Source organism: Rattus rattus, chromosome 4, assembly GCF_011064425.1.
Source record: "Rattus rattus isolate New Zealand chromosome 4, Rrattus_CSIRO_v1, whole genome shotgun sequence".
NCBI classification, from domain to species: domain Eukaryota; kingdom Metazoa; phylum Chordata; class Mammalia; order Rodentia; family Muridae; genus Rattus; species Rattus rattus.
In genome coordinates, this window is record NC_046157.1 from 8,106,441 (window position 1) to 8,130,359 (window position 23,919).

The 23,919-nt window shown below is 43.0% G+C and overlaps 1 protein-coding gene across 3 annotated transcripts in view; it reads left to right on the forward strand.

Moving 5' to 3' along the window:
- St6gal1 (ST6 beta-galactoside alpha-2,6-sialyltransferase 1) overlaps positions 1-23,919 on the forward strand; it is a 125,674-nt gene that overhangs the window by 96,092 nt on the left and 5,663 nt on the right. For all 3 annotated transcript variants that reach the window (XM_032900031.1, XM_032900033.1, XM_032900032.1), the window contains exons 5-6: positions 745-842; positions 23,113-23,211. In XM_032900031.1, coding sequence (XP_032755922.1) covers positions 745-842; positions 23,113-23,211 — 197 coding nt within the window. The remainder of the gene's footprint in view (positions 1-744; positions 843-23,112; positions 23,212-23,919) is intronic.

A 23,919-nucleotide genomic window follows, 5' to 3' on the forward strand; every position in this document is an offset into this window, starting at 1 on the left:
CCAGGCAGCTAGAAAGACTGTCTTAAAGCTATGGCACAGTGACACAAATACTCCAACAAGGCCACACCTACTCTAGCAAGGCCTTATTTCCTAATAGAGTCGCTCCCTGGGCCAAGCATACACAAACTCTCATAGCAGTTAATAAAGTATATTATTTCTAACAAAGTACTTACTTAAAACAAACAAAAAACTCCTCACAGTTGGGAATTTAAGTGGTACTATGACCTGTCCCGTTTCTGCCACACCAGATTTGTGACCTCCTATGAGCCCCAGGTTCCTGAATGGAACAGATACTTCAGGGCTGTCTTTAGTGACATATTGAATTCCTTCTATGTGTTAACATTGTACATGTTTCAAAGTGCATTGACTACGTTGGACATATGATACAAGACTGACATAATCTGGCAGGGCTAGAAATATATTCTACTGGAGATACCTAGTGAATGTGTGTTTTGTTCCTTTGATAACTGAGAAAGGATTCTGCTATAAGTAGCTTGCTAGCCCTGTCCATTTTTCTGTTGTGTCTGTATACACTGATGCCAGTGAATGGGTTTCACAATTAATGGACATCATATCTCTTGTAGTGGCCAGCAGACCCATAATCATCTTTGTGAGCTTCAACTGGGTACCGCACTCACATGTTAATAGCTCCTGGGCATCATGTATTTTGATCTCTCCTCTACTTTCCTATTTCCTGCATGTTGCCAGCACTCACTCCCATTTTTCATTTCCTGTGGTTTACAGATAATCATGATGCAGTCCTGAGGTTTAATGGGGCCCCTACCGACAACTTCCAACAGGATGTGGGCTCGAAAACTACCATTCGCCTAATGAACTCTCAGGTAAGGATTCTTTTCTGCAGATAGCACTTCAGAGAAAGATGACTCCATTGTGGGCCCCAGTGCTGAGTATGTCCACATCAAAGCTGCCAGGTTGATTATGTTTCTTGAGCTCCTGAGTTCCAGATACATCCCTGAAGAAGGGACAATGATTCCATGGCCAACTTTGTGATGTGCCCATAAAATCCTCTCCACATGAATAGTGTGTACAACGGAGCTGCCTAGGATTTAGGGAAACAGGGTTCTGGTTTGTCTTGTAACCATGCAATTATGCCTGAAATTTTAGACAAGAGACCAGCAGATCACAGGACATTCAGGAGAAAAAGAGAGGTGCTGTGATAAAAAGGAGAGATGGCACACAGCTCAAGGTGGGCCCTAAAGCACTGCTCAAGTGTGGGGCATGACTCCAGTGCCACAGGAGCCTGTGTGCGATATACTAGAATCTACGTGTTACTTCATGAGGTTCCTAATCCTTCCTTAAAGTTTTTCTGAGGAGTAGACATGTTGCTTTCTCAACACTAATAGAAATGATAGGCGTGTTCTTGCCAAAAAGTTCTGTTAATAAATTTAGTGAAAAAAAAATTGATTTATGCACATAGCAAACTGGTAGCCAGGTACAGTGGTGCGAATGTGTAGTCCCAGTCACCTGGAAGACTGAGACAGGATAAAGACTCCATATCAAAATAGATAGATAGACAGACATGATAGATAGATAGATAGATAGATAGATAGATAGATAGATAGATAGATAGATAGATAGATGGATCGGTTCTGGATGGATGGATGGATAGATAGGTAGATAGATAGATAGATAGATAGATAGATAGATAGATAGATACATAAGTTTTGGATGGATAGATAGATAGGTAGGTAGATAGATAGATAAGTTCTGGATGGGTGGATGGATAGGTAGATAGATAGGTAGATAGATAGATAGATAGATAGATAGATAGATAAGTTCTGGATGGATGGATAGATAGGTAGGTAGATAGATAGATAGACAGATAAGTTCTGGATTGATGGATAGATAGATAAGTTCTGGATGGATGGATGGATAGATAGGTAGGTAGATAGATAAGTTCTGGATGGATGGATAGATAGATGGATGGATGGATAGATAGATAGGTAGATAGATAGATAGATAGACAGACAGACAGATAAGTTCTGGATGGATGGATAGATATACAGACAGACAGACAGACAGACAAGTTCGGTACTAAGACTGCCAATCTAGTAACCGCACTATTTACAGTGATGTTTGCTCTTCCCTCAGCAGACATGGGATCCTTAGATGTTCCTCTGTGGATGTCTAATCTCTCTACTATTACGGTCTGCCTCTTAAGACTGTAGGGCTTGGAATTGATCAGAAAAGCCCACCAGAACTTTGCTAGTTTAGAGGCTGCTTCCTTTCCTGCAGCAGAGCTCCATGTCTTTCCTCTTTCCTCTTCCCTGTCTGACTTGCCAGAACTTCCTGCTGGAACGCTGAACTTCTTCCTGTACAGCATTCTTTGTGTCTGAGACCCACGGTCATAAGAGGAGGGTCAAGGAACAGAACTGCTGTGCATGCAAACTTATTTCTTGTCCCATCCTCACCCAATCTTTTTGGGAACAGTATCTTGTATTATTGCCCAGGTTAGCCTTGACCTCTGTTCTCTTCCTCTCTCTTAAGTCCTGGGAGTCATCCACATGAGTCACCATGCCCAGTTTTAAACCTCTCTGTTATTATTTTAATTTAGAAACAGAAGTTACTTTCTGTCCTGGCAGTACCTCCAGTGTCCTCATACTTGCGGTGTCTCTGCTATTCTGCCTCAGAGATTTGCATCTCCTAGGATCTCTCACTGGGACCTGGGGCTTGCAGACTAAGCTAGTTTGACTTGCAAGCCCGCCTCTGCCTCCTCAGTACTGAGGTTACAGGAGCACGCCATTATGCCCAGTCGTTCGTGTGGATGATAGGAATGGAAGTCTTGTTCTTGTGCTTTGCTCGGCAAGCATTAGCATTCCACCAATCGAATCATCTCCCTAGACCTGCATTTGGGGGTTTTTTTTTTGGTTTTTGGGTTTTTTTTTTTTTTGGTTCTTTTTTTCGAGCTGGGGACCGAACCCAGGGCCTTGCGCTTCCTAGGCAAGCGCTCTACCACTGAGCTTAAATCCCCAACCCCTTGGGGGGTTTTAATATCACTTTCCTTAGCAATGAAAGAGATAAATGTTAAAGAAATGGTTTGGTTAACAAAGTTCTCTGATGCAAGTGACCTTGAGCTTGACGTCAAAGAGGGCCTGGATTTGGAAAAATATTGATGGGGAGGCCTACCTGAAGGAGGGATCGGCTGGACAGAGATACACAGGAAGTGAGAGAGTCTCCCTACCTTGGGCTGGGCTGAAGGTTGAAGGAGGCAGGATTCACATTGCCTGGTGGAGGGGGATGAAGCTAGCCTTCAAGATTGCTCAGATTAACAAGTCTAGGAAATCTGATATTTAGTTGTGATCTTTTATTTCACCCTCTAAATCTTTTCATTCTCCCCTGGTTTTCTTCTCATGCTCCAGACATAGGAGCTAGAGAGTGTAGAGCCCTACTGTTGCAGCCAGGGTTTGTGTCAAAGTTAGGTATCTGTAGAGATGTCCATGTCAGGTAGGCATTTACCCAAGTCCAGATGGAGTCTAAGCAGATCTTGATGGCAGGTGCTGGGACCTGTCTGCATCTGTGTGGTAAGGATACCGAGAATGTGTGGGCGGTGAGGGTGGGGCAGACGGAGAGACAGACAGAGATAGACAGAGAGGCAGAATTTCAGCAAAGCGTATATCTTGTAGTCTAGGTGGGAGAAGAGGAAGTCTGCTAAAGGGGATTTCAAACAGGGACAATCTTCATCTATAAGGAATGTGTCAGCCTGTAAGTGGGCAAAGGGAAGAAGTTAATTTTAGCAATTAAAGTATCTTTCCTAAGAATGCTTTAACAAGATGGCACAATCATAGTTCAGTAGCCTGCAACAGTGGCTTTCCACAGTGTTGGGGATTATTGGAGGCCAGTAACTTCCCAAGCTACAGTGATTCCAATGGCAGTAATTTACCAGGTAACTCCTGCTTTCTTAGGCTGCCCCAGCCAGAGCAAACGTGGGTTCCTTTATTAGCATCTTAAGTTCTATCATTGACTTTTAGGTCATACATTTCACATCACACAATAAATCTATCTGCCTGCCTGCTCGCCCGCCCGTCCATCTGTCTGTCCATCCATCCATCTACCTATATCTATCTATCTATCTATCTATCTATCTATCTATCTATCTATCTATCTATCTATCTTTCTAACAGTCATCTATTCATCTGTCTATCTATCTCTTTCTATCTATCTCATCTGTCATCTATCCATCTACCTATTTATCTATCTATCATCTGTCTATATACCACCTATCTATATACCATCTATCTGTATATCATCTATCTATTATCTGTCATTTATCCATCTGCCTATCTATTTATCTATCTATCATCTATCTATATGCTATCTATCTATCTATCTATCTATCTATCTATCTATCTATCTACCTACCTACCTACCTACCTACCTACCTGTCTGTCTATCATCTATCTATGTGTGTATGTGAGTAGGATATAGAGTGACTAAAAGGATTAAAAGATCACTGCAAGGGCATTCATAGGTTTATGAAGGCCTATGAGTGGGGAGCTGATAGAAATGCAAGAGGCCAGATACCGTGTTAGGCTTCAGGGTCAGAGCTGAGCTACAGAGTCTAGTGGAGCTGTACAGGCAAAAGGGCAGGACCAGGTCAAGATGAATGAACAGTTGGATGAGTGGATGGGCAGGTCCAGGTAGGAGAACAGAGTGGTGGGTAGATGGCAGTTCTGGTAGACTGTATCAAAAGATGGACTAAGCCAGGCTGAAGCCTCTGGGGAAGCGGCAAGTTCTGCCAGTTGGTTTCTTGACGTACATACTAGATGGTCAGCTCACAGGTTGGGAGGGGTCATTGTCACTGTAGTTTTAAGTGTTTACTTCAGTCTGTGCTGTGTGAGTGGTAGTGGATATGTCCACACTGGTACAGAGTCATCCTCCCTTCTCAAGAGAGTGTCAAAAAAATTACTTGAGAATGGATTCTCCTGGGACAGGGCAGGGTTTGACAGACCACTGTTTACACAATGCAGAGTAAACTTGGAACCCGGCACAGGCATTTTACTCTTTTCCTGTTGTAGACGAGATGGGGTTGAGTAAGTTTAAAAACCAGCACAGGTGGAAGGGGAGCTTCTGGGGAGGTGCCCAGGAGGGAGCCCCCAAGCTTGTCTCCCACCTAGACCACCACTGCAGCCAGCAGAGGTAACACTGTTGTGGGACTTGTATAGGTCTCAGGTAACTTAGAGCTTCAGGGGAAGGTTTGAATGGTAAACCGAGGTTAATTTAGGTCAATCTGTGCTGTTAGCATTTAGAAGACCCCACTTCCCAATTCTTAACCCCAGGACAGGCCGCTGTGTACACAGTCTTAGATTAGTCTAGATAGAAATCGGGCCTTGCTAATTGCTGTTCATGATCACCAGGATAAAAGCTCTGAGTAGGTGGTGGAGGTAGTCAATACACTTCCTCCTCATTGTTAAAAGCAACTTCCCCTCTGGCTAAGGTGACCGGAGAGATTTTAAAGCCCAAACCCCCCCCCCCCCTTTTTACTCCTTTTGGAAACAGGTACTGAAAACTAGTTTGTTTAAAATGACGGGGGGAGGGGTGGGGGTGGGGAGGAGGTGGGTTGGGGATTTAGCTCAGTGGTAGAGCGCTTGCCTAGCAAGCCAAGGCCCTGGGTTCGGTCCCCAGCTCTGAAAAAAAAAAAAAAAAAAAAAAGAAAAAAAAATGACATACGGGACATTTTACTTCATTTTATTATTACTGCAAATACATGGAGAAATCCAGTTTACAAGCAGAAAAGTCTGGGGTTGGAGAGACGACTCAGTGGTTAGAAGTGTGCACTGGTCTAGCAGAAGACCCGAGCTGGGTCCCCAGCATCTATGTCAGACAGCTCACAACTGTCTGTAGGAGAACCGAGGGTACCAACACCCATGTACACACAGCCCGAGATGCAATTTAAAAAGATAATAAATCTTAAACCCAAGAAAATATTTGCTTTGGCCCACAGTTAAGTTGGAGTCTGTGCTGAGACAGCACATCATTGCTCACGTTGTGTCTGGTACTGGAGAAAGGGGAAGTCCAAGTGCCCTCTTCCAACACATGTTCTTAACAAAGCAAGGCATCTCACTGGGCTCTCCCACCCTTAAATGTTAGTCATAGGCAGGAAGGAGATTCCGGCAATGGAACGTTCGTCAGAAGCGTCTTATTAACTGACCCAGCCGAAGAGAAAGGGAGCTGGACTGGTTCACCTCAGCTGTCAGCAAGCCCAGGGCTTGAAGTCATTTAGAACAGTTTGTCCACAGTTTTACTTAGGTGGTATCTGTCAGCAAAGTGGAAATCTGCTGAACCAGATATAGACGAGGGATAGAAGTTAAAGTTAAGGAACTTAAAGGAAAAAAAATCTTAATTTTGTAGCTTTCAGGACCCTGGTCCTTGTGGTTAGGTGAGGAGAGGAGTCCCAAGATGGTGATGGGGGTGGGGGTGGGGGTGGAGGGAATTGCAGAAGGACGGGTGGGGGCGGGATATTCCCATCCTCAGAAAGAGGCAACCGGGCTGTACTTATCTAGAGTCTGTATGACGAGTGAGAGGTAGATTCAAGTCTTAACGACTCCCACAACTCCCCGAAGTTACACAAATTATTTCAGTTTACAGAAAGAGATAAAAAAATCTTAGATATAGTACTATTATCATTGTTATTAATCTGTACTGAAATCCACATCGTTAAAAAAGCAGCCAGCAAATGCCTGTAAACAGCAGGAGATACAGGCCTCTGGGTCACAGCAAAAGCTATGGGTTTGGGTTGAAAAGCATGAACATTTGTTTCTCTGTCCTGAGGGCTGGATCTATAGATTGAACAGAGATTATTTTTAGCCAATGAGAAGCACCTTTAAGTCTACACTTAGAAGACAACCGAAGGACCCTTGAGCCTGTGACGGGCAGTAGTCGTCAGTGTTTTACCACTTCATCAGAATCCCACTGACCGAGGCTAGAACTCTGAACTTCTGAAATCTTAGTCTAACAGTAGCAAAGGAGAGGAAGAGATCTGAAACATTTCTTAAGAATTTTCTCATTTCCCATATGTCTTAACTAATTGCCTTCAGAACTTACGAAGTTTTTACATCCACAGAAGTTGCTCTCTTAGACTCTTGTAATTCACAGAGACCTCAAGTCCTTTTCTTTCTAAATCATTTGACAGAGACATGAGTACTTACTACTGAGGGTAGTCATCGCAAAGCAAGTTCGTTTGAATAAAGGAATGGTAAAAAGATTACCTCTGAAACCTGTTCATCCTTTAATAGGAAGCCCGCTAGCCTGGCTAGCTTGTCTGCTTTTACCGAGCAGGAAGCCTAGTAGCTCTAGAAAGAGCAAGGTCCAACTTTTGCATAGTAAATGAATTAACAAGGTGGCTGCCCCTTTGTGAAGAATCTGGTTGCCGCTGCTGCCAGGATAACAAAAGTACAGTTAGATGTTGCCAGACTTTTAGCTACTTTATTGGGTTCTTTTCCCTACCTGAAACATACTCACATAGCGTTTCTGTGTTTTTAAAGAAACCAAAATTCTCCTTATAGTTAGCCATCATTTTATAGCAGGAAGAATCATCCAGATGGTCTCTGTATTGATTAAAATGTCAGAGACTTACCAGCTATCTGGATGATTACCCTAGTAGGCTCTGATGGTCTTGATCGATTTGTGGGGGTTGAGGCAGGGTCAGAGGTCAAAGGTCTTCAGCTGTTAGACAGGACAGCATTGCACAATGGGCTGCTGCACAGGACAGCATAGATCCTCAGCTTCCAGACCAGAAGGTCTGAAAGATTTTCTGGTGAATGAGGAACTTGAGGAAATTGGCCTCCCTTGACTTAAGACATAGTCAGTCCAACGGCATTCACAGTTTGTGCAGAGCCCAGGGCCCTGGCAGCAGGTGAGGCATGGGGCAGGTTTTCCCAGTGGTTAGCATCACTACAATCCTGGCCCATGCCCCATCTGCCTTCTTTGGGGACCTTAGGGCAGCTGCTAGCAACTGGCATTTCTATCGCAGAACATTTTTCCCGTTAAACATTTCAAATGTCATATTCAGCAGATCTCTGAAAAGTTTCGAGGGCCATCTATTGAGCATACATGATTTGAAGTAAACTTGTTTTTAGTTACTCGCTTTAGGCTTAAACTTGAAAACTTATACAGGAAGGTAAATCAAGCTTATTTCTACAAACAAATTACATCAGACAACTACAAGTATAACTCTGAACACATTAAAGAACTTGATTACTTTTTAAAAACATTTATCTATCTATCTATCTATCTATCTATCTATCTATCTATCTATCTATCTATCTATCTATCTATCTATCGTGTGTACAGTGTTCTACCTATGTGTATGTCTGCAGGCTAGAAGAGGGCGTCAGATCCCATTACAGATGGTTGTGAGCCACCATGTGGTGGCTGGGAACTGAACTCAGGACCTCTGGAAGAGCAGTCAGTGCTCTTAACCACTGAGCCATCTCCCCAGCCCCAAGAATTTGGTAATTTAATAAGGTGGCCAACTATTAAATTTGAATGTCTTTTCATATTTAACAGTTTACAATAAGTTAGTACCTTTAAAAAATAATTGTTAAATTGACGTTCTTTTAGTATCAGAATTAAACTTGGAGTCATTAAACGCAGTGGGTCGGGAGACCGGGAACGTTCCTAGCCCGTCTACGGTGCAACACTGCAGAATATCACAGTTTCCTATAGGATTCTCATCTAAATGGCTAATGCGTAACAAAGTGGGCAAAGCCTGAGACTGGATTTCCTTCCTCAGTCGGTCTCTCAGCCTGGGTAAGCAGACATTCTAAGGGCTCTTTGCCGAACTGCTTAGTTTCTTTCTGTACCACATGATAGGAATATTCCAGGTTCTCGTGTTTGGTGTTTGGTGCTGCAGCTCTAATTCGTTAGCCATGTATTTATTATTTATTTATTTATTTACTCATTTATTAATAAGTGGTGATGAACACCTTTAATTCCAGCACTTGGAGGGCAAAAGCAGGCATATTTGTGTGAGTGTGGGCTCCAGGTCAGCTAGGGCTGTTATATTAGAGAAACTCCCAAAATTCCCAAACACAAACAAATTTCCAAAGAGCATATTAATAAAGACATCATAATATAAATCATTTTATAAAATTAACATGTCCCATAGCCTTATAAATCTAAATATTTAAAGAAAATACCCAAGTTTTTAAAGTTTTTAAACTCCAAAATTTCCCTTTTAAAAAACGTTAAAAAAAATCTCTCTACTGTAGATTCTGAGAATATAAAAAAAAATTAATTAAGTACTCTTTTTTACTGCAAGAGGGAGGAAATGGCACAGCCGCAATGGGGCAAAGCAAAACCAAACTCCAACAGTGCAAACAATTCAACGTTCAGTGTCTGGAGTCGTTCATTCACAATCCTCTGACTTCCCCAAAGGGCTGGGTCCCCTCTCTGGCCCCACCCTGGACAGCACACACAGCCAGTCTTCTAGGCTCCAGCTGGTTCTGTTTCATTTTGGCTGGTGCTTCTTTGGCCCTCATAGGGCATTGGCATGTTCAAAACTGCTGAGGTCCGCCATTGCAAGTGGGCTCTCTTAGAAACTCCAACCCTGCCATGCTGCCAAGCCTCAGCTGCTCTTCATCGTTCCCGGTCCCTTCATGTCTTTAAAACAAATACCACATGGGGGACTCTTACATTACAACATTTGCCTGTCAACATGAGGTACATTCTTATATATGAATGCCTGGAGGTATGGTTTTAATACCTTATTAAACAAACATTGTTTTCGAATTCTTTTATAAACCTTTTTTTAAATGATTGTTTTCAGGATGAGAATAATACAAGATTCATCTTATTTCAAAATATCTTGGAGACTATGGTTGCCTGTTTGGTTTGTGTATACCATGTATACCATAACCTTTAACTGAGATGGTGGTGAAGTCACACGGCATCCATTCTCACCAATGCTATCAGGTGGCTGCCAGCCGTGTGCCTGCCAGCCGTGTGCCTGCCTCCATCCTGACGGGGGACAGTGGCTAAGATGGCGACAAGCCATCACACCACATGGTTCCTTTAAGGTTACCTATGCATAGATTTTTAACTATCAACCACCTATGTTACAAGTTTTTTTTTTAAGTATTTATTTATTATATATGAGTACACTGTCCGTAGCTGTCTTCAGACACACCAGAAGAGGGCATCAGATCCCATCACAGATGGTTGTGAGCCACCATGTGGTTGCTGGGATTTGAACTCAGGACCTCTGGCAGAGCAATCAGTCTTCTTAACCATCGCGCCATCTCTTCAGCCCCCCTATGTTACAAGTTTTAAGTTAACTTTTTTCTTTGTTACAGATGTTATACGTTTTTTAAACCATACCCAATAAATATACAACTCTTGAGATACTGAAAGTTCTTATAAGTCTTGAGCAAAGGTTTATATCTTAGCAAAAGCTTTCCACAGTTAAATGAAACCACTCATCTAGTTTTTGTTGTTTTGCTTTGCTCTCCTATCCCTGTCACAAAGTCAAGTGGCCCACCTGACAGAGGACAATTGGAGGTTAAACAAGGATGCTTGGGTCTAGAGGAGGGAGAGCCATAACCCACTCCAGAGTCAGCTTTTCAATACAGCAGAGCACACAACAGCTTTACGGTCACCCATATCAAAGATACTTGAATCCCTGCTAAACTGAGTCCAGTGACAAGAAAGCTTACAGATAGGAAATGCAGAGGCCTGGCCATCAAAGCCATCCCAGCAAGTGGCATTAGTGGTAGTCGGTGTTGGCAGAGGCAGTAAAAACAAAACCGGTAAGCACGGAACACAGAACGGTCACGCACTCAGAGGAGGGCAGAACAACACGGAGTGGCAACCATCGTTTATACATTCTTCTGAGCCTGACCTACATCCCCCTCACCTCCCATGCTTGCACACCAGAAAACAGACTACACACACACACACACACACACAGAGAGAGAGAGAGAGAGAGAGAGAGAGAGAGAGAGAGAGAGAGAGAGAGAGAGAGAGCAGACAAACAAACAAAACTTTATGACCTTTAACTGGGCCCAACCAATTTCCATTTTGGCTCCCAGTATCTGAACAAGAACCAGGTGGGTGGACACCGTTCTGCATTTTGCCCTGGATAAGAGGGTATTAGGTGCTGTGGAACCCTTCCTCATCCTGTACTGGGATTTGAACAGACGAGATGTCGCCGCAAATTACCATGGCTTACCAAAGGAGGCCTCTGGTAGATAGTTCCTGCTTTTCTCGGGATGGCGGTTCACTCTGGTAGCCTGCAAGACCTAAAGCATGCCTGGGAATCTTGGAACATCTCAGAGTACACACCTTCTAGGGGGCCCTTCAGCGCTGGCGTCCTGGAGCGTAGGTCTGGCCTTAGAATTTGGGTCTGATCTTTCTGGGGGCCTCTGAAAGATGCTGACTCCACCAGGTGAGAATAACAACATTGCCACAATGTTTGAGCCACATTTAAAGCAAGCTTTTTAAACACTGTCCAGGATAATGAGTGTTCGTCAGGTTCATACCCAGGATTTCCATAGTATGGCCGCAAATTACATTATTAGTCAGGGACTGATAAAGGTAAAATCCCCAAGGCTACTTACTTCCCACCTTTGTCCAGCCAGGGGCAGGCATGCATCCTGATATGCATCCTGTCTATGTACCTCCTGCTAACATGCGGTTAAGCACATTAGGTGCTGTTGGGGCAACCAAGCTTGTTTATAGAAGCAGTTGTTAGCTTAAGCAAGCAAGAGAACCCCCAGCGATCCAGGTAGCTATCTGTCCTTGGGCAAGTGGGGCTTGAGTTTTTTGTTTGATAGATCTCTTGAGCATAGTAATTTAAACTTAAAACATAATGTTAGCCATCATAGTGTATCCTAGAAAATACCCATTTGTCATTGCGAAGAATGTGTGCTCTCTTGGTTGGAGAGCATCTCTTCATGTTAGTTCTAGTTGGCTTGTTGTATGATTCTCTTCATCCCTTCTCTTCTGTTTTTTCTGCCCTTTATTCCTTTGAGAGTGAAGAATTATAATCTCCAGGGTTTTTTTTTTTCTTTCTTTCTTTCTTTTCCCCCAACTCATGGAAATCACACAGCATACTCTTTAACCAACAGATAAAAGAGGTCACAAAGGTGTTATGGGGTATTTGAGGGGCCTGAATAAGTCAAATGGAGCTTCAATTGCTGACAAGATATTCCCAGAAAGATTAGTAGGAAGCAGCCTTGACTTCCAGTTCGTTCAGATTTTAAGGGCAAGAAAACATGATTGCGCCACTCAGAAAGGCAGTTCCGGACATCTGCTGCAAACAAGAGCTGTTTACTGAAGTGGACAGACAGCAGTAAATGGTCAGGCAGTTAACCTTTAGCTCAGGATCGTGTTGTGTAGGAATTTATGGCTAGTCCAGAAACCTATTTTACCAAGATTGTTTGAGCACTTAATGTATACTTAGAAATACTTCCATGAAATGGGATAACTATACTTCAGTAGCCCACAACACACGAAATCAGAGGATTCTTAGAAATGATTGAAAACACAATGCAGCATATAAAACTTAGAAAATTCATTTAAAGTACTGGTAAAGGGGACTTTTTTTTTTACTTCTGAATTCATACATCAAAAGGTAAGAAAGATAAGAAAGACCTCAAATTAACATAACTTTGTGACACGAAGAAATCTAAGCTATGAAGCTAGCAGAAAGAGTGAAATAATAAAGATGAGAGATTTTATATATGTATTTGTGTGTGTGTGTGTGTGTGTGTGTGTGTGTGTGTGAGTGTGTCAGAGAGACAGAGACATGGGGGGGGGTGTAATAAAGGAAAACAAGGAGCCCAAAGTTGGTTCTTTGCAAAGTTCAATTATATTGATAAATCTTGTCTCAAGGGACAAAGGCAAAAGGAGGGAAGACACCCTATGACTAAAACCAGAGATTATAAAGGAGACATTACTACAGTTCTGCAGACATTTACAAAAAGATTACAAAAGACCATTCCATAAACAGTTACACCAATAGTACAACCTTGATGAAGTGAACAAATTTCTAGAAACAAAACTCCAAAACCACTCTATAATGAAGCTTAAAGCCTTCCGTACTTAGAATGAGTAATAAAATTGAATATATATACATACATATATATATGTATGTGTATATATATATATAATTTTTTTTAAAGTTGTAGACAAAGTCCAGGACTCCCTGGTTTCATGATGAACTATATAGAATATTAAAGTAATCTTTTTATAAACAGTCTTTCTAAAAGCAATTTTCTTTCTGAAAATGTTTAACCAAAAGAGTGAAGAGGAGGAAAGACTCTTTAACTTGTTCTGTGAACATTACCTCATAGTTGAACCAGCCGGGACACCAGAAGAGAGCTACAGGTCAATGTCTCTCATGGACTATTCAAAAGTTGGCAATAAAATGACAGCTTTCCAGACTAGATGGCCTTAAAAGAGGATGGCTACCTTGTCCAAGTCAGATTTATTTATGGAATGCAAGAATGGTTAGACATAAAATATTGACGACATATATGATAGATTAATAGAATTGAGGGGGAAATGATCATTTTAGCTGATGAACAAAAAGTATCTGACAAAATGCAGATACTTTTCATGATTAATTGCTCCATAAACTAGAAATGGAAAGAAACCACCTTTTTTTTTTTTTTTTTTTTTTGTTATATATTTTGTAGATTACATATTTTTTTTTTTTTTTTTCCGGAGCTGGGGACCAACCCAGGGCCTTGCCTTCTAAAGGCAAAGCTCTACCACTGAGCCAAATCTCCAACCCGTGGAAAAAACCACCTTAACATATAGCAAGGGCCATTTATGAAAAACAGACAAACGCCATTCGCAATGGTGAAAACTTGAAAGCTCTCCATTACAGCAGGAACAAGACCAGGACACCTGCCTGTGCTCTTCCTGCTTAAACAACACTGGAAGTCCTCGCCACAACAATTAGAAAAGAAAAGTAAAAAATCCCATCTGTTTACAAATGGTATCATATTATACATAAAAAGCTAAATTTTATCCAGCCCCCCAACCCCCACCAAAAAACGTTCTGTTAGAACACTAACAACTAGTTTGGTAAAATAACAGAGTCCAAAGTTCACTGAAAAAAAAAAAAAACAGTTGAAAAATTTTTAAGCTTTGTTTGTTTATTTATTTAGTGTATTTGAGTTCTTCATTTGCATATATACCTATATGCTAGAAGAGGGTATCAGATCCCAGTATAGATGTTTATAAGCCACAACATGGTTGCTGGGAATTGAACTCAGGACCTCTAGGAGAGCAGACATTGCTTTTAATGGGTGAGGCATCTCTCCAGCCCAAACAGTTGAATTTTATATGACTTGCTCCAGCAGTGAGTGTGCTGGCTAATTTTATGTCAACTTGAGACAGGCTAGAGTTATCTGAAAGGAGAGAACCTCAATTGAGAAAACGGCTCCATAAGATCCGGCTGTACGGCGTTTTCTCAGTGAGTGAGTAACAGGGGAGGGACCAGCGCATCATCATCCCTGGACTGATCATTCTAGCTTTGCCTATCCAAGGAATTTCGTGCTTCCAAATGAATTCTAAAGTTGATTTTAGAATAATTCTAAAATTAATTCCATTTCTGTGAAGAATGACACTAGGAATTTTATGAGGGGAAGGATGTGTTAAATCATAAGATGGCTATTTCCACAGTATTGATTTCTCCACATCATAAATATGGGAGGTCTTCTTGTCTTCTAGCATGTTCTTCAATTTCTCTTGAATGCCTTAAAGTTTTCATTGTCAAAGTCTTTCATTTTTTTGGTTAAGCTTATTCCAAGTATTGTTGTTGTTGTTGTTGATTTATTTTTATGTGTTTGAGAGTTAGTTTCGAGCATATAAAAGCATCATAGGCATTCCTGGTACCTGAGTTGGCCAGAAGAGAAAGGCTTGACTGACTGATTTGATTCGATTATTTTAAGACAGAATCTCTCTGTGTATAGAGCCCAGGCTAAACTCAAACTCACTCTCCTCCTGCCTTGGGCCCCATGTTGTACACATGATAGATACCGTTCCTAAACACTTTGGTGTGTGTCGTAGGAAATCACAGGTTCTTTTTGGTTCTAACTCAGGCACAGATACTGCATTCCGCAGCTTTGTCCTTTTAATTGTGTTTAATGTAAATGTCTTCAAAGCCCCCTTTAATATTTTAGCCCCATTATAGCAAGGCTTCTTCTTTTTAAATTGAAAGTATTTGTTGTTGTTGTTGTTGTTGTTGTTGTTGTTGTTGAACCGTTATGCTTCTGTAGGAGCAGAAAACTTTGGAATGCTCAGCAGACATGCTGCAGTTTGTAGCATGCAGTAGTTTTGTATCTGAGCCTGGGTTTGGGTTTAGGCTTTGCTTTGCGTGGTAGCCTATACTGCAAAATATTTTGTGTTCAGACCTATGGCTGCAGGGAGACCCTATAATACAATATGGATGAGAAGCCCCCCAACACCTCAGATTTCTTGCATGTTTGCTTTTGAATTATTTCGTGGTTGTGCATTCTGCAACCTTTCCTTATTGCCACACGCCCACAGTTATACACGAATCCACGTGAGGTTGTGACAGACAGGTTAAGAAACAGGTTATTACAGTCCAAACAAAACAGTTTGCGCCTGCCACCCCTCCATCCCTCCTTCCTTCCTTCTTTTGGTAAGGACTCAACATTTGTTATTCTTTTCAGTGGCTTGTAATTCATTACTCTTCTGAATTCCATTTGTGGCAAATTATTCCAGATCTGTCCAGCGGTGGCTTCTTCATTCTGGCTCTATTTCTTTTTTTTTTCTTGTGATGTGCACACCCTCACATTTCTTTTTCTTTCTTCCTTTTCTTTTTTCTTTTTATAGCACTTTTGTGCTTTCTGGTGTAGTGACACGTTCCAGGGCATTTGCTGGGCTTGTATCCCATCATTATTAATTTAGTTGTGACTGTACAGACTGGATGTTCTGAGCCAGGGGTAAATTCCTTAGTAAATACTGCACGGTGAAGAGTGGGAGGGAGGCATGGTAGTACACACACGGAATCCCAGCTACACGAGGCAGGCAGGATCGCTTGAGCCTAGGCATTCAACTCTAGCACAGGGAACACAGGGAGACTTTGCCTCTAAATAAGAATTAAGGAAATGAGTTGACCCTGTTTGCCTAAGTGTCTGCAGTGAAAGATAGAGAGACAAAAGCTTGGCCAGTTACCCCAAATTACTAACCAGACACTGTTCAGGCAAGGACTGCCCCCTCCCCCCAAGTGGTTTTTTTTCTCCTTGCTGTATGAATGCCGAGTGTAGCTGCCCCTGGGCCCTGCTGATGACTTTATGCTGCACACTAATATATGAAGTCGCCTAAAGTGAAGTTCACAGACCTCCCACTTAACCTTGAAATACAAAGACCCAGGAACTCCACGCTTCAGTCTCTTGGCCCTAGAGGTCTCACCCTAGACATACACACTGGGCGTGACCGTTTGTTTACGTGACCAGAACCTAAGAGAAAATGTGTTATCTAGAACAGAGCAGAGCCCTGAATTCAGGAAACAGCTAAAGATTTAATTCCCCTATGAAGAACTGGGGGTGTTGTTCAGGGGCACTGAAAGTTCAGAAAACTTACTTTCCTTGTGTTGTCTTGCTTGCATAGGGACTGATCCGTGGTTTTCTTCTGTTTCCTTTAAACTCGCAGGCTCTTTTTTTAGTGAAAAGTCGTCCCAGAAACCAAGCTCCATCACCGGTGTGCTCACTCCTGATGGAGTAGCACTGATTCTCCATCCTTGGAGCAGGTTGAGCTAAGAAACATACATATTTACATTCACAACATATGCATTATATACACATATATACATGTTCACGCATGTATACCCACACAAAACACATACATGTATACATATTTATAGATGTTTGTGTGTACATGTTTACATGCATATATTAATGTGTACATGGTTGTGTATATATAGTTTATACATGTTTGTACATGTTCATCTACACACACAGAGGTATGGATTCACATATGCACACACCCATGCTTTTATCTCACAGCTTCAAGCACTTAGAGTTCTTCTTTGATGTTCAGATATACCTTCATGTCTATTATTATATCCCACAAAGCATACTCATGCATGTACACATATGCTCACATAGGATACTTTAGTCAGCTCAAACTGCAATTGTAGAATACCGCATAATAAAATCCACAGAAGCTTATTTTCTCAAAGTCATGGAGGCCAGGAGCCCAGCTGATGGTGGCATCACAGTTGGTTTCTGGTGACAGCCAGCTTTTTACTATGATCTCATTTGGCCTTTCTTCCCGTACACAAACACCCCAGTGTCTCTTTCTCTGGTGAGGACATCACACTTAGTGGATGACGGTTCCACCCTATGGCCTCATTTAACCCCCAGAGCCTCCCTAAACGCCCTGGCTCTAAATGCAGACACACTGTGAATAAGGTTTGCATCATTTCAATAGGACGGGGCACAGCCCTACACAAGAGAAAGTGTTCTAGGGAGAAAAGCATCCCAACTAGTCAGAGGTAAAGGCTGGACAGCGGAGTTGTGTGCAGTCACAGATGAGTAACCCCCCTGCCATTTTTTGTGTGTGTGTGTGTGTGTGTGTGTGTGTGTGTGTGTGTGTGTGTGTGTGTGTGTGTGTGTGTGTGTGTATACAAGACATTTAGACCTAGAGATGAGGAATAAGTCTACCTAGAACCACAGGGATAGCTATGGAGGAAGTGGGGCAGGAACTCACACTGCCACATCCCCATACCCCCGGAAGTCTCAGGGATTCTTTCTTTGAGGTAACATTTGAACATCACCTGGTGGGAGTGGATGTGCATAGTTCAGAACCATGCCCTTTGAGGGCCATGGGAAGGGGTACAGTGCAGCTTGATAGCTTGTCCCTTTTCTTTCTGGCATATCCCAGCCCTGGCTACTTTCTGCTCTCAAATCTACCACTTCTCTCCTCTCTCCGGTCTCTTGGAATGCCTTTTCATTCACCTCCAGCAGTTCAGGTGAATGAGTGGTTGCCATGTGGACAAGACGCTGTGCTTTCTCTGAATTCCTGGCACTTGTAAGAGTGTCACGTGTTCCTGCTGGCCACCTGGTGGGAGGCTGCCCTCAGCTTTCATTTCTACCTCCGCCTTAAATTCAGCCTCTCACAGCACTCTGCCTTCTCTCTGGAACTTCCCTTTATTCACTGATAAAATGGTGCTCCGATCAGTCCTGGAATTCTCTGGTGTGGCATGTTAACCTCAGGCAGGAATCAGTGTTCCCATGATACTTTCAAACTCAACTTTGACACCTCTCGACAAGTCTTGCATGGCTCGAGTGACATCAGTGTTTTGATTAGCCATCTAGCCTCTCAAGCTGGATGGAAGACTCGTGGTCTGACTCATAGGCTAATAAGCTGTGTGACTTGGGAAAGGAAGTTCCTTGGCATCTCTGAGTTCATTACAACTTTTTAGAAATGGGCGTATTAATGCCTCCCAGGACATGGGTGAATATCTTTTGAGATAATGTTTAAAACACTCAGGTTGTAGTAAGCACCATTTGATGGCACATTGCTGTCATTTATTATGAAGGAGAACTTTTGTTTCTCTCGAGGTATTTCTGAGGAGAGTAAAGCTGTAGATGCTGGGAAAGTCTACAGAAGCCAAATGAGGCCACTGCTAGCCTCTTCTTGCTAAAAAATCAACTGGAGGGGGGCAGTAGTAAGAGAAGGTGACATTTTAAATCAGTCATTGTGGATGATTACACTGATGTATACTTACCTGGTATCTGCATTCTGCTGACAGAGATAGGAATGTGGGCAGGAACCGAGTGGGCGGTCCTTCCATTCTGTATCCCATAATTGGAGCCGGCTTCTTCAAGTCTTCCTGTGCACACGTGATGGAGGGGATAGGGAGTTCATGACATTGTCATGCTTTGTACCATACATGGAACCCCTTTCGTGCCATTGTCAGGCACTGCAGGGATATGATGATGCTGTGATTCCATGATGCTGTGATGTAGGACTGGGGTCTATCATGGGTGACTGAGGTAAGAGGGGACTATTGTAATTTTCTTCCTCTCATTTTCAGTCACTTTTCAATTTTATTTTTGCCATATGCACCATGCAGTTTTGACAAGATCAACTTCATGTTCCGGCTACACTTTGAGATGAGTGTTTTGATGGTTGATCTCATAGTGTGTGTGTATGTAATGTGTGTATATATGTACACACGTGTGTGTGTGTGTGTGTATGTGTGTGTGTGTGTGTGTGTGTGTGTGTGTGTGTTGTATATTAAAGGAACGTAGCTATTCTCACTTTTAAACCTTTGGACTACTTTTCTTTCCTATTCACTCATGTCCCAGATTTGATTATTTTTTCTTCCACTTTTATTAAATTGGGTATTTCTTGTTTACATTTCAAATGTTATTCCCTTTCCTGGTTTCCTTTGATTCTTAAAGCAGCTCCTGTTTTTTGTTATTTTTGAGATTACAGTCTAATTACAATGTTTTCCCCTTCCCTCCCACTAAAACTCCATATGTACTCCTCCTTTGTCTCCTTAAAACCCACGACATTTTTTTGCTAATAGTTATATGCACGCACACAAACACACAGACACACACACACACAGACACACACACACACACACAGACACACACACACACACACTCATTCCTCAGTATTCTGCTGAGTTCATATAATGTCACTTGTACGTGTGTTTTCTGGGCTGACCGATTGGCACTGGACAACCAATGGGTGTGCTCTCTCCTGGGGAGGACCACCCTCCTGCTCCAAATGCCTGCAGTTCTCCCTGTAGGGTTGACGCCTCCTGAGCTTTTCCTGTCCAGGCTGACGTGTTTGCTGGTGTTATCCACGTTCAGCTCATGTTGGGGCAGTCACGTGATGAGACTTTACCTGTACAGTTTCTAACAGTACTAGGAGGTACAATCTCACAGCAAATTCCCTGGCCCTCTGGCTCTTAGAATCTCTCTGCCCCCTCTTTTGCAATGTTCCCTGAGCCCTGGGTGTGGTAGCGTTTTGTAGATGTATCCACTGGGACTGGGCTCCACAACTCCATATTTTGATTGGTTGTGTTTTCTATAATGATCTTCATCTGTTACAAAGAAAAGCTTCCTTGATGAGGGGAGAGGAGTGCCCTTACCAGTGGGTGTAAGGACAAATGTTTAGATTGTAGTTAGGGGTTATGCAGGTTGATGAGGGGAGAGGACTGCCCTTACCAGTGGGTGTAGGGACAAATGTTTAGATTGTAGTTAGGGGTTATGCAGGTTTAATAAAGTAGTGATTGGGATATAGATTCTCCTCTAAGGCCTGCTGCACCACCAGCATTGAGTACTTAGCTAAGTCTCCAGTACCAGGCAAGGCATCCCTCTCGTTGAGCTTGTCTTAATTCCAATTAGAGAACTATTGGTTACCTACCCTTAGGGTTATTATGCCATGCTGGTAGTTGATACGGTTCATAGGTGTCATAGCTGGGACTGTTGGTGGCTTCCCACCTTTGGGAACTTTTATAGCACCTTCTGTTACTATGAAGGTTGTCCTCAGGGAGAGGGTACTTAGGTCACTTCCAGCTCAAGGGGCCTCTGGGTTCTATTTCCTAAGTTCGTGGTGTGTTCCGTAATACTTACGTTATATCTCTCGGGTGTGACATCTTTTAGATTTGGAGCTAGGAATCTCCAGTAAGAGAGAACATGTGATATTTGTTGTTCTGGGTATGGATTGCCTCACTCGGTATGATCTTTTCTAGTCCCATCTGTTTGCCTGCCAAGTTTGGGCTCTCGTTTTTCTTCCCTGCTGAAGAGGAAGCGTATCTGTGACGTTTGTATTGTCTGTTCATCAACTGAAGGGCATCTGGCTTGTTTCAGTTTCCTAGCTATTGTGATAGAGCAGCAATGAACGTGGCCAGGCAGGTGTCGGTGGACTAGGATGCTGAGTTCTTTGGGCAGATGCAAAGGAGTGGCAGAGCTGGCTCACGAGGTAGACTTAAAATAGTTGATTTGGGGAGAAGAGAGTAAGTATTAGTGGTGAAGACAAGAATGGACCTGGGTCCTTTTGTATCCAGGTCTTATCTTCCGTCTTCCACTGCCACACTTTCCTTACTTTGAGATATAATTCAATCGACGATCCCATGCATGCATTCCTTTGATCGTAGATTCTTTCTTAGGATAAGTTCCTTAAAGTGAAATTGTTGAGTCTAAATGCAGTTTTTGGCTTAAAGTTCTTTCTCTGGTTTATAAAAGCATCCCATCAAGGTTGGCACACTTAGCTCTCAGCCAGACAGGCTAATCGCTTATCTGCAGCCAGAGTGGGATGGGGAGTCGGGCTCTGGCTCAGTCTCACCGTTGCAGATGAGCGTCTCCTTACCCCGGTGGGAACCTGCATCTGAAGTGCGGATTTTTTAAGTATACTTGGTCTCTCCACATGAGCTGCAGCCTTCTGGTACTCTGCCATAGCCACCGTGATCTTGTCTTGGTGACAGAGAAACTATGGTCTGTATTGGCCCCTGTGAGAGACAATGTAATCACACCAGACACTAGACTTTGTGGATGGCTGGAAGGATTTCCGTAGATCTTTAATTATATTTAATGATTTGAAATCCCACGTTTCTGACTTGCCCCGTGAGACTTAAGGACCCTCCCTTCAGAATATGAGTATTGGAGACCCAGAGTAGCCAAAGCAGGACAGTTTGTTATTTTAGGATTTTGCAAGACCAGGCATCTGCCCAGAGCGGTAGGCACAATGGCTGAGTTCAGAGAATAGTTCGTAGCACAGAGTGTCTCTCTCTTCCTCCCTTCCTCACTGATTGAGTAACCAAGAGGGGATGTCTGTAGTCCCTGGGGATTATCCTTCCCTCTGGCACTCGTGCTCCTTTACTTCTTACCAAAGATGAATAGGGTGTGGGCTCATCATTAAGTTTTATGGCGAGTTTAGTTAAAGCTTATCAGATATATGACCCTGTCATGTCCAAGGTGATTAGGCAACAAGCATGGCTGTTAGTAATTCGGGGTGGGACTGTTGCTGGACTGGCAGACGCTAGCAGGGATCCAGTGTAAGGTTCGAGCTGAACCTCTTCCAGGACCTCTTGAATGAGACTCAAGGAGGCGGTGATCGATACAAAAGCACTTCAACGAGAGAGGACCCTGAGCAGACTCTAACAGGAGTCATAGACCTTGCAAACATTTGGGGCAGAATTTGAACAGTGGTAACGAGGCAGGGTACTATGTGCACTTGATGGAGCGAAACAACTTTCAAATCTACTCAGTGTACCATTTAAGACTTTCAGTTGGGAGTCAGGTGGCTTTGTGTGACATTTTGCCTCGCATCTGTTCCAGGAATTAAACCAGTTTTTTTTCTTCCTGGAAGGGAGGGGTCCTTGTTTTCGGAGGTTTGTGGTGGGAATTTTCCCGCTGGCCCCAGATCGGTCCCAACTCTGGCTTTCACCAGTATTCTCAGTGTGTCTGTCATTGGACCCCAGCCAGTGGCATCTTTGAAAATGAGCCATTATTATCTTTATTGCTTCTGCTCCTGGGCAAGGTATGTGTCTTAGTTAGGGTTTTACTGCTGTGAACACACAGCATGACCAAGGCAACTCTTATGAAGGACAAGATTTAATTGGGGCTGGCTTACAGGTTCAGAGGTTCAGTCCATCATCATGAAGACAGGAACGTGGCAGCATCTAGGCAGGTATAGAGCAGGAGGAGCTGAGAGTGCTACATCTTCATCTGAAGGCTGCTAACAGAATACTGGCTTCCAGGAAGCTACGAAGAGGATATTAAAGCCCACAAGCATAGTGACACACCTATTCCAACAAGGCTACATCTTTTAATAGTGCCACTCGTTGGGCCAAGAATATACAAACCATCACAATATGGCTGTAGGATTAGGGTTCTGTACCGTTTTTCACTGTGGCCCTTTAGACTCAGAGTCTGACAAACCTTTTGTAATCAATGTCTGGCAGCTGTCATTAATATAGTCCACTCTAGCATGGTTTCTTTCTTTCCACTGAAGGTAAGCGCGCAACCATTTTAGATCCTGATGGGGCTCTAGACCTCAGTGCGTACCAACCCGATGATGTATTACAGGTGTTATTACAAGCTGAATATTTACACGTAAATGCTCACGTTACAGCCTTTCTCTTTCTCACCGTAGTTAGTCACCACAGAAAAGCGCTTCCTCAAGGACAGTTTGTACACCGAAGGAATCCTAATTGTATGGGACCCATCCGTGTATCATGCAGATATCCCAAAGGTAAGTGAGCCACTCTTCTGCCCTCAGGTTTCCTCATTTTGCTAGGTTTTTAAAATTGTGTGTGACTTGAGCCATTCCTGGCTGTTTGAGTTTTAGGCAGCCCACTCCGTGGGGACTAGCACACTCAGAATTCCCCCCTCCTAACTAGTGCCTGTGCTTGCCTTCCCTGGAAGGTCACGTGCAAGTTCCAGCAATGGTGGGTATCGGGTATGGCGGAGACTGGGTAGGAGGTATTGTGGAACAGGATGTGGTCATCGCTGTACTTGCACCTGATGAACCTCGGTGGGAAGTGACAGTAATTACCGTTACCCCCATCAATCGCATCGTCAAATTTTCTGCTCCTCACTTGCAGTGTCTAAAACTCTCATTTCACTCTCTTGTAACACTATCAAGAATTAGGGGGAGGCCTGGTCACCCCCATGTTGTAGATGGGAGAGCAGCGTGTAGATGGGAGAAGTCACCTGTGTTTGGTTTCCTAACTCAGTGGCACAGAACTGCAATGGTGATTCTTTTAGGGAATATGTGAGCCATGGGACTGCTGGATTCTCAGGCCTTCTGGAAGTGTCTACTCACTTTTGGTTCTCTACGTGGGTTATATATGTGGGGTCTCTTGGCATGGGCTATAGAAACCTAGGGGGAATGGCTTTATAGAAGCTGCAGAAAGCACTGCTCTTGGTATGTTTTGTCCCTAAATGTCCATTGATGGCT